The sequence below is a fragment of the Podarcis erhardii genome (assembly GCF_964252035.2).
Source record: "Podarcis erhardii genome assembly, chromosome: 17".
Classification (NCBI taxonomy): domain Eukaryota; kingdom Metazoa; phylum Chordata; class Lepidosauria; order Squamata; family Lacertidae; genus Podarcis; species Podarcis erhardii.
This window is the reverse complement of record NC_138515.1, coordinates 12,717,417-12,734,508: the sequence shown is the minus strand read 5'-3', so window position 1 is coordinate 12,734,508 and position 17,092 is coordinate 12,717,417. Positions and strand designations below refer to the sequence as shown.

Here is a 17,092-nt window from a genome sequence, read left to right as displayed (position 1 = left end):
CTCTTTGGGTACCCACATGTTACTGGGCTACATCTGGATATTATGATTGGTAATGCTACCAGGAAGGAAATGATCTTATTATGCATATATTGTACAGCTGAATTGCTAAAAGCCTCAGTATGCCCATACCTTGGTTTAACAAAATACTTGCAGATAGTTTTTCTAATGTTTTGCCCCTCATAATGTTAAAACTAAATGATGATGTTGATGATAATTTATTTATTATTTATACCCTGTCCATCTGGCTGGGCCTCCCCAGCCACTCTGGGTGGCTCCCAACAGAATATTAAAAACACAATAAAATATTAAACATTAAAAACTTCCCTAAGGATTTGCTGTATCTGATTGGATAAAGAGGAATACAAAAAAGGGAGGCGTGAGGAAGTCAAGAAAGAAAGTTAATCAAGTATGAATTTGAAAGTTGGAGTTTTTATTTTTCCTTTTGTTGGGTGGAATTTTATTTTTCTTGTATTTTGTTTTTCTGATCTGTTTTATGTGTATTTTTGATTATGTTTTGTTTTTCTTTACTCTTTTGGTTGTTATGTGTTTTTTCTTCTATAATAACCTAATAAATATTTTTTTTAAAAAAAATGAAAAGCCAAAGCAGGAAAAAAAAACTTCCCTAAACAGGGCTGCCTTCTGATGTCTTTTAAAAGTAGGATAGTTGCTTATTTCCTTGACATCTGATGGGAGGGCATTCCACAGGGCAGGCGCCACCACTGAGAAGGCCCTCTTCCTGGTTCCCTGTAACCTCACTTCTCGCTGTGAGGGAACTGCCAGAAGGCCCTTGGTGCTGGATCTCAGTGTCCGGGCTGAACAATGGGGGTGGAGACGTCCCTTCAGGTATATAGGACAGAGGCCATTTAGGACTTTAAAGGTCAGCACCAACACTTTGAATTGTGCTCAGAAACGTACTGGGAGCCAATGCAGGTCTCTCAGGACCGGTGTTATATGGTCCCGGCAGCCACTACCAGTCACCAGTCTAGCTGCTGCATTCTGGATTAATTGCAGTTTCCGGGCCACCTTCAAAGGTAGCCCCACATAGAGCGCATAGCAGTAGTCCAAGCGGGAGATAACTAGAGCATGCACCACTCTGGCGAGACAGTACGTGGGCAGGGAGGGTCTCAATCTGTGTACTAGATGGAGCTGGTAGGCAGCTGCCCCAGACACAGAATTGACCTGCACTTCCATGGACAGCTGTGAGTCCAAAATTACTCCCAGGCTGCGCACCTGGTTCTTCAGGGGCACAGTTACCCCATTCAGGACCAGGGAGTCCTCCACACCAACCTGCCCCCTGTCCCCCAAGAACAGTACTTCTGTCATGTCAGGATTCAACCTCAATCCGTTAGCCGCCATCAATTCTCCAACCGTCTCCAAGAAGTCATATCTACCATATCTACAAACAGAATCTGAAAATGGAGAACAACAGGATTATGGGAACTGTGTCTCTGACTCCCGAATAACTCCTCCCACACAGAATTTGAAGAGGCTTACAGCCAACTCCCTTGAGCACCTCAGGGGATACTCGTCTTTCATAACAACCACACACATGCATACAACATAGCAGCCTATAATCAAAGCTAAGATCAGTTAAATGGTTGTTAGTTGAGGGAACAATTTAATAACCGTCACTTCTTTAGATTCTGTTCAATCTGTTTAGCACCAGCGCTTGAAACTCCTTTATTTGTATGACACCAAAGCTTGTTAAAGTAGCTGCAGATAGGAGATGAACTGCTGTGCACTGCTGGAGCCAGGATAAAAGCTTTGTGTATGGACAGAACCACTTTAGGCTTCACTTGAGAGCTGTCCTAATGAAATGCTCCTCTACAGTTAGACACAGAAAACTTGTGTGTCAAGCAGAAATCTGTCTCTGAACTCTCTCTAAATAGACACTTAGCTACTGTGCAATCAGATTGAACATCTAACAAAGCAAAAACTTGCTACGATTGGGACAGCCACCTTTTCCATGTAAAGATAGCAGGCTGTGATTCATTCCCACTATGCAAGCAAAGTAGCAAAGCACTTTGGGTCTTACACAACTCAACACCCCCTTCACAAAGTTGGCAAATATCGTTCGTGTTTGTCAACAGAAACTTGGAGTTTTAGCTTCATCCTGGCAAACCACACGGCTGAACTTTTTGCAAACCACCATTCTGCCGCTACCCAACTAAATTATCCTTGTTAGGAAGACACTGAGAACAAGGATAGAGAACAGAAAACATGCTGCACATCTAGTATCGTATTACAAAAATGTATTCTCCCATGGTTAAGTGTATCACTGCCAATCATTTATACTTTTAACAGATGCGTATATTTCTGCAACTGTGGCTTCACAACCATAAGATGTTGAGTCTAGACTGTATACATGTCCTTCACACCTGTTATTTCTGGCTTATTAAATCATTTGTATCAACTGCTGTTCATGTGTGTGAGAGAGAATTTTGGGGGCTACCTTTTATAAATAGTAGGGGTTCTTTTTGTGCTTGTGTGACCAGCTTGTTTTCCATTTAAATCCACCATGCTCTAATAAACCAACACCAATTTTCAACAGGTCTAAATATCCTATAGCTATGCTAGGATTTATTAGCGAAAAACTTAGGCGTTACAGCTAAGAAGACACATGTCAGGTTTTTAGGGTTAACAGCGAGAAATAGATGGCTATGACAGTTGAACCCCTAGAGCTACCATTGAGGAAATATATGACCTCTGGCAGCCAAAATCTAGAGTTGATATAATTAATCCAGGCATGCGGCAAAAACACCAGCAGATTTGCTTCACTTTACCATTGTTAGGTACCAATAGGAATGTGTACTTTTTAAATAAAGGCATGTATTCCCCTCCCCTTTCTCATTTCCTTCTCTTCCCCCTTTCTGCCCTATGTTCCACACTAAATGCTGAATGTCACCCAAGAGCTCTTCCTCTCATCATATCTCTCCCCTGCCACAGCTTGGAGTTGACTTCTGATTCTTCCATAACTGGCAGGTTTTTCCTCATCGCTGAGGATGTACACATGCGCATGAGAAATGCCTCAGATGAATTCTCTGTCTATCAACAGTTTGCTTGATTTGTGGCTGCCCCAGCATGTTTTAAATAGAGCTGAAAGCTCTGGATGTTTAGACACTGAGTGTCGCAACAATGATATGTTACTGTGGGGAATGATATTTGTAGTGTTGCGGTCCAGATTGTTATTGTGCATTCACTCATGCTATCTTGCTTTCAGCTGGATGCTCTCTTGATTGCTAATCAAGATTCCCATGTTTGCTTTATATTCTTAAAAATCTGTATTTAGCTGCTGTGCCAGAATTTTTTGCATTGCAAGAGGCATAAGAATTGATTACTGTTACCAGAAGGATTAAGATTTCTGAATAATCTAATGCTTTTATTTCAGCACTGGAAAGAATGTATTGCTTCTGCCACCAGTACTGATGTTTTTTTTTTTCCCTGAGCCTACATCGCGCTCCAACACCAGATGTAATTTTGAACTCCGTATGCGTTAGCCAATTCAATATTCAACATACGAGTTTGCCCCTGAGATACAAAATATCCAAGATAATATTAATATTAGATTATCACATGTTTGCGCATGTGGGTTTGTTCACATGACCACAATAATTATTAGTTCTTATGGGAAACAGGAATGTATGCAGGGTCTCAGTACGTGGTAAACAGATGTTGCACATCAGTCAGAGTGAACAGAATTCAGAATTATGGATGCAGCTTGTAGATTTTTTTTTCAGGGGTGAGTTAAAACTGGAACTTGGTATCAGTCTGAACTTGCCAGTTTGAACATATTATACTTGGATTTGTAAGGTGTACCAGTTCCCAGTTTGTTTCCAGCAGGCCCAATTCACAGTGCTAATTTAAAACTTCAAGGACCTCAACATCAGGTTACCTGATGCCTTCTCTCCTGTGTGCCTACCCAAACCCCAAAAGCCTCTTTGGACAGCCTGCTCCAAGTGTTCTTCACTGAATAAAGTTAGGCAGGTAGTCATTAGGAAGAGAAGCTTTTCAGCAATGGCACCCCACTTATGGAAGATCATTCCCAGGGACATCTTCGTGGTATTTTCAGTGCCAAGTGAATCTTTTCATTTACTCCAAGGGCTGGATTATATTCTTGCCTATAAACACAGTGAAATTTATGCATGCTTTCATTAGCCAACCTTCTATTTTGGGAATTAATTACTACATAAATAAAAATTAAAAACAGAAGCAAACATCTTCAAGGCAATTGGAAACAGAAATATGTGTTGTAGCGTGTCTTTATCATTGTTTTGGCAGCCTACCCAAATAGAATTGAAACACTGTGTGGCCATTTCCCCCCATAGTTGTTTTGCACAAGGTAACTCTAGAAAGCTTTTCTTTTCTTTGTTTTTGATTCATAGTAAGAGACTTTATGCTATAACTAGAAGTAATTTAAATTATCCTCTGAAGTGGATGTCAGGCCTTCTCCAAAAACTAAACAGCTACCACTTGTGAATCTAGTAGATTAGGAAATGGAGGAAGCATTGACCATGAGGACTTACAACGATTGCTTTAAGTCTAGCACTATATTGTGTTAAGCAACTGTTCACACACAATTATACCATAGCAAATGTTGGTTTTTGTGTAATAGCTTCATTTGCACAATCATAAGTTTGTCATATTTCACAGTGCACATTTTACAGACTGATCCATTGTGCAATGCAAACAATTTACTTTTCATTGTGATTTTTAGTCCTAGATGCAATGATATTCCTAGAACATAAGTGCACATACTCTGCTCAGCTCAAAACATTATGCGTCATTTCCCGTTTTTGCTTGTTTTATGGCATCTTGCATTTTTACTTATGAGAAATCACTTTGAGATTTATTTGTGTCGGTTTTTTTTTTTTTAAAAAAATGAATAAATTTAATAAGCAACAACAACAACATTAGGCAAGGCAGCCAGCATTGTACCCTTCTGATTACATAGTGTCCTGCCTATGGACTATAGCTCCCCAAATGACTGTACATTGTCCATGTTGACTACAGCTGAGGGCATCTGTAGTCTGAGCAACATCTGGAAGACACCAGTTTGGCTACCACTGCATGGGGTTTGAATCCAGAAATAAACCTAGGAGTGGTGCTTTTCTGTAAACCTCTGTAGAAAAGATAGCAAAAGACTTTGCACAAAATAGACTTAGCGCAAATATGCATCTTTGAAATATTCTATGTGGCCTTGGCCTTGCAGTGGGCCTTGTACCTAAAGAAGCATGCTGATATATATCGATTTTGTTTTCTCCCACAGAGATCTTGTACTAAATGAGAAAAAAAGCCTTTCTTGGAAAAGGCCTTCCATTTGAGGAAGAGCATCTCTGGTTCCAACCATAGTTGTTTGCTGCTTAGAGCTGTGCATTAGAATAAAACCTTGTACTCTAGATGAAGGGCATCGTCTTGATCAAGCAGCACAGGGTTTTCACATGCAGCGAGTGAATAAGATGAAAATATGTGCATGGGATGTATGTGGGGAGGAGAAACTTCTGTTTCAGTGTATCTGAAGAAGTGTGCATGCACACGAAAGCTCATACCAAGAACTGACTTAGTTGGTCTTTAAGGTGCTACTGGAAGGAATTTGTTTTGTTTTGACTATGGCAGACCAACACGGCTACCTATCTGTAACTGTGGGGAGGAGAGTAAGTGTGCACTGCTTCAAACTTATAATTAGCAAAATAATATTAAGATAGCATTGTAGGCATTCTAATGCAGTCAGTGCCATAATGTACCTTTTTATCCCTTTTAGTATGTAGCATTGCAACTCACATTATCCTCCATTAGAGGGTCCCACAACACAGCTAACGCCATTCATAACATTCTGTTTGGAAATCATGTTTCTGCTTTTGATTTCTGATTCTAGCATCCAGTTCAAAGACTTTGACCATATGCATAATTGCTTGGTCATTGCTTTAGTAGGAATAAGAATCCCCCCCTTTTATTGCTGGGTATTCAGTGTGAATATTGAGCACCCTCTTTGATTATTGAACCCACAGCCCTTCGTCTCCACAAGGAAGTATTCTCCTTCCTGGTCACAGTGCATAATGGGCTCATTCACATGTAACACTACAGTGGTGCCCCACAAGACGAATGCCTTGCAAGACGAAAAACCCGCTAGACAAAAGGGTTTTCTGTTTTTTGAGGTGCTTCGCAAGACGAATTTCCCTATGGGCTTGCTTCACAAGACGAAAACGTCTTGCGAGTTTTGCGAGTTTCCCCCCTTTCCCCCCCTTTTTCTAAGCCACTAATAGCCGCTAAGCTGCTAATAGCCGCTAAGCCGCTAATAGCGCTAATCCGCTAAGCCGCTAATGGCCGTGCTTCGCAAGACGAAAAAACCGCTAGACGAAGAGACTTGCGGAACAGATTATTTTCGTCTTGCGAGGCACCACTGTAAGCCAAACCATGGCTTATTATGAACAAGCAAACTTGTGAGCTTCCAGATAAGAGATTGTGGCTGCTTTGATTCTGCTTGGTTGTTCTGCGGCTGTTCTGCAGTGAGCTACACTACACTATGGCTTAGTTTAGCATGTTATCCCAACCTGATAATGTGCTTTATCTCTCCCAAACAAACTATAAACCACAAGACAAATCTTAGTAACAGCTCCTAGCTTGTCTGCAGAGAACTAAGCCTTGAGCCTTAGTTCAGACAACTGAGCAAGATGCACAAGATTCCTATGTTCCTGTAGCTCATGCACACATTTCCTGCAAGAACTATAGCTTTCTCACTTACACTTACACTTACACTTTTTTACTTTCCTGTCAATACTAGATCCTTCCACTTTCATATTCATTGACAAGGTTTTTCCATCATGTCTGTATATGTCACTTCAGGGATTATTATTCATTTTACCAGAGCTCAGGTTTTCAGTTTTCAGGCAGTGGGAGCTATAAGTCATATTCTTCTGTAACTGGGATGTAAAATGGTATATTCTTTAATAATAATAATAATAATAATAATAATAATAATAATAATAATATGATATAATAATATTTTATTCTTTCTTCCATGTAGAAAGTTACATTTGTTACTCAAAAGTTATATTCCAATTCAACAAAACTAGTGATTTCCTGCTCACCCAACAGCGATGTTTATAACCCAAATTACACACAATGTAAAATGGTATGTTCAAAACAGGCAGTGGTATATGGCAACATAAAGCTTGGGTTTTCTATGTTTATTGAATCCTGCCAGTGATCCTTTGCTCCCAGCGTGTTATAAGACTATTTTGGGTATCCCACAGGCAGTGAAAATATGTTTGTTTTGAAAACAGCCAAAAGTTTCTCATCACTTTCAGTATTTACTTGCATTTTTTCTTCCAAACATCCAGGCTTATTACCATTCTTTAGATTGTAAAGCAGAAAACCTCAAACTATTTGTATTTTTCTGTGTGAATCAGCTGCATGACACCAGGGGATGCTGTTGGGCATAGTTTTGTTGAAATTTGCTATTACTGCAAGCCATGCTACTAGATATAAGAAGTGATAACAGAAATGTAATAATAACTTATGTTTTATATGTGCGTTTACATTCAAACTTGAGTAGGTATCGCCAAAAGTAAAAACAGATGATGTGTCCAGGAGATGTAATTCTCAAAATCCCAACTGGTTTGCAGTCAGAAAGTTAATGTTATCACTTGTCATCTAGTACTGCATAAGCTCTATAAAAGATTCTAGGATGATCCAAAAACCAAGCACACACAAAAGATAGCGCTTACATAAAGCAAAAGTAAGAAACAGGGTACAAAAAACTGATTCTGCAGAAGTTTGCTCTGAATATCAGGACCAGAAATAATGTAAAGGCAAGCAATAGGGTGGCTAGGATGTTAAAATTTGGCAGTTCACTCACAAAATGAGTGAAGCACATGCACCAGGTCATTGATTAATAAAATAATACCCACTGGAGCCTTATTTCTGCAATGAAAATAGGGACGTCCTATTCCATCACCATCACAATTTTATTTATACCCCACTCATCTGGCTGGGTTGCCCCAGCCACTCTGGGCAGCTTCCAACATATATAAAAACATAACACATTAAACATAAAAAACTTCCCTAGACAGGGCTGCCGTCAAATGTCATCTAAAGGTTGTATAGTACTTATATCCTAGATTTGGTAGTAGCATAACTCCATATTCACCAACATTTCTCTGACAAAAATAGGGACATCCTACTGAACATTCCAGGGTCAGATCAGAAACCAAGATGGCTTCTGTAAATGTGGGACTGACCCTGGAAAGCAGGGACACTTGGAGGGTCTGGAGCAGGGGTTGGCAACCTAAGGCCCATGGGCCACAAGAGGCCCACAGGGGTCGTTTAACCAGCCCACGAGCCGCCCACGAACCGAGCCGCCCGCTCAGCAAATCCCCACGCGCTGGTGCTAAACTGGAGCAGCACAGGGACTCACTTTTGCAGCACCAGAAATTGCGTCTGTGCAGACGCCGGAAATCGCAGGTGTGCACGCTCATGCATTCGTGCGATCCAGCCCACAGAGGGATCTCTGCTGAAGTGAACTGACCCAGGCAAGTTGAACCTTGATGACCCCTGGTCTGGAGCCTTGGTGGTGTAATAGTTACCGTATGTTCCAGCGTATTAGGCGACTGGGCGTATAAGATGACCCCCCCAACTTTTGCTGTTAAATTATAGAGTTTGGCCGGCCGCCGCCAGGGGCAGAGTGTGCACCCCTCCGCTGCCTCTGCCGTCGCAGCAGCAGAAGCCCGAAGTAAGGTGTTTGGTGGGTGGAATGAAACCGAAACCCGCCACCCAGAGGGAGGGAGGGAGGTCCAGCCCGGCTCCTTCCCTTACCTGTGGGGATGCCCAGCTCCTTGGAGCCCTGGCCGAAGCCACACACCACAAGCTGAGTGAAGCTCAGGCTCTTCATGGCGCCCACAAGCTGAGTGAAGCCCTGCGCAGCCACTGCGGAGGCTGGATCCGGCTCTTATGACTGCAGCAGCAGGCGGGCGGGTGAGCGCCGTGCTCAGAAGGACTTTCCACGGTGAGGAGAGAGCGGCGGCCAACTAACACGCTCTGTACTGGTACGGAAGAGGTGGGGCCTTGAGCTGTGTCACAGGAGGCTGCGTCCCCTTCTGTGGGGAGGGAGGAGGAGCAACGGCAGAAGGGGCACCTCTGCTCACCGGCTCCCTCTCCTCCTTCCCAACAGGTGGTTCCACGTATACCTGGCGTATAAGATGACCCCCGACTTTTGGGGTGATTTTCCTGGGTTAAAAAGTCGTCTGATACGGCGGAACATACGGTAATCTGGGAAAGAATTACCATATTTTTTTGCTCTATAAGACTCACTTTTTGCCTCCTAAAAAGTAAGGGGAAATGTGTGTGCATCTTATGGAGCAAATGCAGGCTGCACAGCTATCCCAGAAGCCAGAACAGCAAGAGGGATTGCTGCTTTCGCTGCACAGCGCTCCCTTTTGCTGTTCTGGCTTCTGAGATTCAGAATATTTTTTTTCTTGTTTTCCTCCTCCAAAAACTAGGTGCGTCTTGTGGTCTGCTGCGTCTTATAAAGCGAAAAATACGGTACATATATGCCCTCTATACACAACAGTCTTAAGAGTTTCCAGAAATTATGAACAAAAGTAAATAAGAAGCTCTTTAATTTTAGCACGTCATAACTATGATTTCAAGTGGGTCTGCCTTGATTATGACTAATGTTGAAGACCACTCAAAGATTTTTGAAAGCAACAAATGCTTCAGAAGTATCAATGTCTCAAATTAGCCACATATGGTTAAATACATGTTTGATAAAGATTGGCTTTTTAAATTTATCATAGTGTATTACGACCCTGGAGGTACGTGGTAGTATTTTCGACACTGGAAACATAATGAGCTCCCTATAAATGTAGTGAAAGCCAGGGCACTCACAATTTCAGCAGCCAATGTTTTAGAAAATGAGATTTTTTCTGTTGAATTTTGTTAGCTTGTCAGTTTCCACAACCCTGCTAATAACCGAAAGTTATACTGAAAGTTATTGCACTGTCTACTGAGAATAACTACGACAGAGTAACCTGAATAACTAGAAAAGTGAGACAATAAGTAGCAACTCAACGAGCTGAATATTTGCTCCTATCTACTCTGTGCGTGACACAGAGCACTCTAACCAAGCTGATAAAGTAGACTTAAGCATGCAATTTATCTTTGGACACACGGGGTGGTATTCAACTAAGTTTTACCCAGAACAGACTCATTAAAATTAATGGACCTAACTTAGCAATATAAATTAATTTCAGTGGGTCTATTCTAAGTAAAATGTGGCTGAATACCACCCATGACCTGTTCTTTCAGAGCTAACCAATATTCTAAAAGATAAACATGTGCTTAAGAATGTTTTATATTGTGTGTGCAGTGGACATCTATTTCTCAGCCTGGGCAAGCTGCTGCTGTATACAGTGGTACCTTGGGTTAAGAACTTAATTTGTTCTTAACCTGAGGTACCACTTTATCTAATGGGGCCTCCCGCTGCTGCACGATTTCTGTTCTCATCCTGAAGCAAAGTTCTTAACCTGAGGTACTATTTCTGGGCTAGCAGAATCTGTAACCTGAAGCGTCTGTAATCTAAAGCGTCTGTAAACCAAGGTACCACTGTATCAAGTTTGTGTGTGAGTGCATATTTCAAATGTCTCACGGTGCTAGGCGCTTAATAAAGAGTGTAAATACATCATGCTCAATAGTTGTAGTAGCAGCATGTTTGCACTAATATTGGTTTAGTTTATGGAAAAGTTTATGGAAAAATTATAGAATTATATGGTCACGTGACACACAGAAAATACACAGATAAGATGTTGTTAAATGGAATCATTTATATGTACCAACATTGGAAGTTGTTCCATTTGGGTGAACGATGCAGTGCCCCACCAACCTCAATTTGCCCTCAGCCAACACCTGCCAACCTTCTTACTTAAAACCAGTTTATTGGGTTGCCCTCTGTCTGCTTTCTCCTCCTTAGTTGCCCTTTACAAAACTTAGCAGGCAGGAGGATGCCAGGAGTCCAGATTCCCAGCTTGATAACACAGTAAGCGTAGCTAATTAAAAAGGAGAATTTATTGCAAAAACAGATAGCTCCAGACGGCTCTAACAAACCCTCCGGCATTATTACTCAAGATGATCCTCCAGAAGACTGCTTCCGGCGTCTCTAGCAGAAATTGAACTTATGACCCTTACATCTCGTTTTGCTTCCTATCTAGAAGTCCTCCCATTTGCCGACCCCACGGACTTATTGAATCAGCTCCAACCTTTTCTTGTTCTGAGAGGCTGCTTCTGAGTTTGTTCACTCCTGATTGTGCTTCCGGCAAGCTATGGCTGTGTTCTAGCCTGCTCACAGCTACTGCCTTATCAGTCAGCCCGTCAAGGTCAGAAAGAGTCAAAGTCTGCAGTTGCCGGCTCTCACCTGCCTGACTCACATCAAAGCCTCCCTGTTCCTGGCTGCTTTCTGCAGTTGGCTGCAAACCTTCGTTTGGAGCTGGCTCATTCCTGACAGAAGATGAGACAGAACCAGTATTAGTTGATACTGCCTGCCATTGTCTCTAGCTCCCCCTGCTGCTCTTCTCCCAACAAGGTGTACCAGTGGTTAAGATCGCTCCAGAAGGGTTTCAACAAAGTCATTGGACGTATAGCAACAGCTATCAACCATCATGGCTAAATGGTACCTTAGGGACTGTGCCACAAGTGTCAGTTGCTGTGGGAACAACGCAACAGTGAGAAGAAGGCTAATTTGTTTGTTTGTTCTATCCTGCCTCTCATTCATGGAACTCAAGGAAATGTACATAAGAGTTTGCAAGGTGTTGTTCATACAGAAAAATGGCAATGCCATCTGGTTTCTCATCACCCTCAACACTCTCAGTTGGCCCCACACTAAAAACTATTCTGCCAGCCCTATTATTGCAAGTTCTTTAAAAGTAGAAGTTGGAGATGCTGTCACAGTGACTGAAATATGCAGAGCCGAGCCATCAAATCCATTCTGATAGAGCACCCCTAATTGTGCTTTTAATTATGTGCTCTCTAGAGCAGAGCAGCAAAGTTAAGGCAACATACAGTAGTTGATCAAATTTAGATAAAATGGCAAATAGCCATAGAAATAGAAGCGGATTGTACTCAAATTGATCAAAACTCAGTAGGAAAGAGTGATGCAGAATATTTCCAGAACCTCCACATCTTTTGATCATCTTTCACCATTTGGGTTTACTGGATTTGCATTTGAAATTGCAGCAATTAAGTATGCAAAATTAGACATGCAGTTTCATGCTTAAATAGTTTGATAATCTGTCTGTGGAAACATTCTCATTAGGATTCTGAGGTTTTGTGCAATTAGGATTGAAGCTTTCCTTGTGTGCTTTACCACATCTTTTCAAAGTTGATGATTTAAACTCAATAGAAATGCTCCATCAGATCAAATCCAAAAGATTATTTTTGAAACCACAAGGCCTAGAAAGAGTTTATTTGAAATGGAAAGGCTGAGCTGTGCAGATATATCAAATGTGCCAAATTCATAGCTTGACACATCTGACACTGGCCATCTTCTTTTGTGTAAATATGTATTAAGTTACCCCTCACAAAGGGTTGGGTTGCCAGCAAACTTGCAATAAAAAGAGGGAAGCTCGTAACACTCCATAGTAGGGTTTTTTAAACTCTGATCGGAATGATATCTTTAAAAGAAAACTAATTTCAACATAGCAGAATGAAAAATGATGAGTTAAAAGGAAAAGAAAATATCACATTTCAGTTGAAAAAGAAAAGGCAATATTTCTCTTTTAAAGGGTGAGAAGAATCCTGCCTTATATGGTTTTGTATGCTTGGGAGTTATTTCCCCCTGCCTCCAAACTTTATTTTATTGATTTTTGCACAATACAGGAACATGAAATTGTTGCCCACTATCACAACTTGCATTGCATATTTGCCGCAACTAAAACAATACAGAAGTGCCCTTATTTCTGATTTAGAAACATCAGTTATTTAGGTAACCTCTCCAAAGATCTGTTTGAGTAGTGGGGCAATGGGGAATCTCTTCCATGTTCATTAACACAAGAAATAAATGGACGCCACACCATGTGGAAGTTGTCTCATTTGGAAGTTTCTTGTATAACTCTTCTGTGACAGGCAAGTCTTTCTGATAAGGCCACATTCCACACAGCATTAAACCATAGATCCACGTGTATTTCTGACTGATTTTTCCACTGCTGGGCTATCACCAGGTGTCCCGCTGTCAGATGAAAAACAATTAATTCTTTGTGATTCTTAAGGTCCTCTGTGAGGAGTGCAGAGATTAGGCTGCAGAGATGATTCAGTGATAATAGAAATAACCTTGGAAACATTGATCTGGAATTTTTGTACAATTATACATTCACATCATACAGGCATGTAAAATCTAGGCTTCCCACATGTTTTCCAGTAGAAAGGGGACAGTCTGTGGTTTATTTTAGCTAGTCTTATTGGTGTCCAATACCATCAGAAGATAGTTTTTAGGGAGCCTTCTTGAAGGTGATCAGATACTGGCTTTAAAGGGCATGTCCCACCTGTGAACCTCTATCTTTTTTTCCTACCTCTGTCTCCCACAGCTGCTATGAACTTTCAGAATTTTCCATACTATGCTCCAAGATTAGGGAACCTGCCCCTTTCAATTCATAGTTTGATTAAAGCATAGAGACTCGAATGCAGTGAGGGATGGTAAGCCCTCCCCCTTTGGACTCCAGGTAGTTTGTGAAAACATAGCCTTGTGATGCTCTGAACCAAGACTTGGGTGCATCCCCGAGCTTCCCCATAATGCTTAGATTGGCTTCTTACTGGGGAGAAGATCACAAACTCTATACAGCCCCTTTGACTCCCTATCGGCTTGTTCTTGTCTGCCTAACCAAAGGTAGGGTGGTCTAGAATGGGAGTTGTTGAACTTTATGCCAATCGTTCCTGCTCTTAAAAAAAGGATTCTCCACTTTCTCTGTGTCCCTGCAAGTATGACACACCTGTTCACAGCAAGGAGGGAGCAAATTTAGCTGTACCCAAGGATAATCAGTTTGGCCTCTGGTCAGTGGGATCAATGATTTTATTTGAAATGCAACATAAAGGTAAAGGGATCCCTGACCATTAGTTCCAGTCGTGACCAACACTGGGGTTGCGGCACTCATCTCGCTTTATTGGTTGAGGGAGCCAGCATACAGCTTCTGGGTCATGTAGCCAGCATGACTAAGCCGCTTCTGGCAAACCAGAGCAGTGCATGGAAACACCGTTTACCTTCCCGCTAGAGTGGTACCTATTTATCTACTTGCACTTTGATGTGCTTTCGAACTGCTAGGTTGGCAGGAGCAGGGACCGAGCAACGGAAGCTCTCCCCGTTGTGGGGATACGAACCGCCGACCTTCTGATTGGCAAGTCCTAGGCTCTGTGGTTTAACCCATAGTGCCACCCATATCCTTGAAATGCAACATAGGGCAGTCCTAAATTGGACATTCCTAAGACTCCCTTGGACTTGTATGGGATTTTATGACTGCCCTTTGATATTTTTCTTTGATAATTGTGTTTATTTTGCCTTTTTTTGGGGGGGGGACATCCTAGGACTGGTAGTACCTGGAAAAGGGATGAAAATCTAGGCAACATCAACATTTTTATTACAGCAATGTCTCCAAGATGCTTCCAGTTTTTTTTAAGATTATGCTTGGAAGTTAGGTAGAAGAAGAAAAACACCTCTCAGTTCTGGTGGAATCTGACTTCACTTCTAAACACTTTATATGCCAGGAACACTGATGTTTCCTACAGCAAATGCATGAAGTGTGTCTGACATTTCCATGGTTTATAACCAGCTTTTTATATGCATTTGGATAGGGACCCTTTAATATACATTGAAGATGTTCGTTTTTCATCCACATGTTTTTGGTGTAATTGTAACTGCCACGAGGTATGGAGTTACTCTTGCAGATATGGGATAATTCTGTCAGTGCTTGTCATAATTCTTTCCAATAGCTGAGTACATATTAATGTTGTCTTTGGAATGGGCCATACCTCCCAGACTTTCAGGTGAATTCCTTTCAACTTGGAATTCCTGGAGTTTGGGTTTAGCGTGCACACAACATGATGTGTCCCACCAAGCATTCCATCAAGGAGTGTCTAGATCAGTGTCATTACACACGCTCAGTACTTTTCTGGTCATCCACATTAAAGAGAAGCGTGAGAATAATCAGGTGCAATTAACTGACCGGCTTTAGGGAGCTTTTCAAGAGCTGTCCTGCTGTCCACATGTAAACAAGACAAGCATCTTAAACTCTGTCCACCTTCTTCCCTTTGTCAACTTTGGAAAGTTAGGCATTTTGTTGCCTGAGGCAAAGAACAAGATGGTGTCCCTCCTTATTTCTCATACAGAAGCTGAGAAGACTGCCAGTTATTTCGGAACTGGTGATGGGGCGGCATCTCTGCTACACCATACAGTATTTGCTACAAAAATATGTCTCATAGCTAAAACCTATGTATTCCATCCATAAAAAGAATTAAAACAAGTGGTATTGATAATTGATACATAGAGGATTGCTTTTGTGTCATCAAGGGTCTTCTTGGTAGTGGCACCCGCTCTGTGGAACACCCTCCTATCAGATGTCAAGGAGATAATTAACTATACAACCTTTAGAAGACATCTGAAGGTAGCCTTGTATAGGGAAGCTTTTTTCAATGTTTTATTATGTTTCTATATATGCTGAAAGCCACCCAGAGTGGCTGTGGCAACCCAGTCAGATGGACAGGGCACAAATAATAAAATTATTATCATTAGTATCTATGCATACCCACTCACCCCATTTCTTAAGATGGTATATATCAGTTGCTACTAATTAATTTTGGTCTTGGTCTTTCGCAAGGCAGAGGCTCTACACGTTTATATTGTTAGGTGCTGTTTTGCCTAACCTGTTAGGCTCTTTTACTGAAGGACAGGGCTGCATCATTAGGCCTAGCTGCCCTTTGCCAAGGCAGAACCTCTGGCATTGTTTAGCTGCCCGTCTGTTTGCCTTCATGTTGCCTTTGGAAGTCTATGCTATCTCTGTGGCTTTTGTGGTTGTTTCCATCAGGCAGTGTGGTCCCTTTCCAGAGGCACTAGCGTGCCAGACTAGCCCATTTGAATTTGTGCCAGCCCACTTACTTGGGAGGTGAAGCCAAATATTTTATATTTAAAACCGTAATGCTGTGCTTGTCCACCTCACTCCTGTCTCCTGAAGTCATTAGTTGTGGTTTTACTTCACTGTTAAAACACTCTTCAAGTCCGTTCTCTCTCTCTCTCTCTCTCTCTCTCTCTCTCTCTCTCTCTCTCTCTCCCCTCCCCAGCTATTTTCAGCCCTTGTATATTTAGTAAGTTGTGTGTAGGTAAAGTGATTGTACCGCTGCATTTAGTTTTCTTTCTTTTTTCTCTATTCCCTGTGTCTCAAGGGAAAAAGCTATGTTTCTTATTAAATATGAAACACTGTGTTTAAATAACATTAGGCATCTGAATTTAACCAAGCAAAACCAAAGCACTCCCAGTAGATGTTGATGTTCTGCCTTTAGCAGTCGCAAATGCATCACAGGTACAGTGCGTAAGGACAGCTTTCTTACGCTGAATTTCTAAGTCGCACCATGTTTAATATAATGTATTTTATTAGTTAAATATTATGATAAGGGTCAGGGCTCTCCCCCTCCAAGCTGGAATTCACTATAACTCAGTTCCGGCACCTCTCAGAAGGGCGCCATTGGCATTAAAGGCAACAAGGGAGGTGTTCATGGTGAGTTCCGGCACCTCTCTTTCTACAAAAACAGCACTGATGATGGTAATTTATAAATGCTGTATCACTAGCCCGCTGGTGTTTTTCTTAAAGTAGTATCTCCTCAGTCACTTGGTAGGAAGGCTGGCTTGGACTCTTGCTGCCATTTTGAGAGGGTGGTGTGAGCTTCATGGCAAAACCAGTATATGGGCAACATTTCAGATTAAACTGAGGGATGGGAGGGTTCTCAGCAAATTTTAAAAGCCTAGCAAAGATTAAACTGCATCTGCTGCGATTACTTTTTCTATATCACAGGAACACATGTACAATCCCCATCCGTCTTTTTTCAAAGAATTGAAAGGATATGTTCC

At 41.6% G+C, this 17,092-nt stretch overlaps 1 protein-coding gene across 1 annotated transcript in view; it reads left to right on the top strand.

Moving 5' to 3' along the window:
- The window catches only part of LOC309332757 (uncharacterized protein), a gene marked incomplete at its 5' end in the record, with an annotated part of 103,476 nt that extends 92,105 nt beyond the window's left edge, over nt 1-11,371 (top strand). The window contains one exon of the mRNA XM_081845932.1: nt 11,202-11,371. Within this exon, the coding sequence (XP_081702058.1) occupies nt 11,202-11,237 (36 nt within the window). The 3' untranslated portion in view covers nt 11,238-11,371. The remainder of the gene's footprint in view (nt 1-11,201) is intronic.
- Between the last annotated feature and the right edge of the window lie 5,721 nt (nt 11,372-17,092).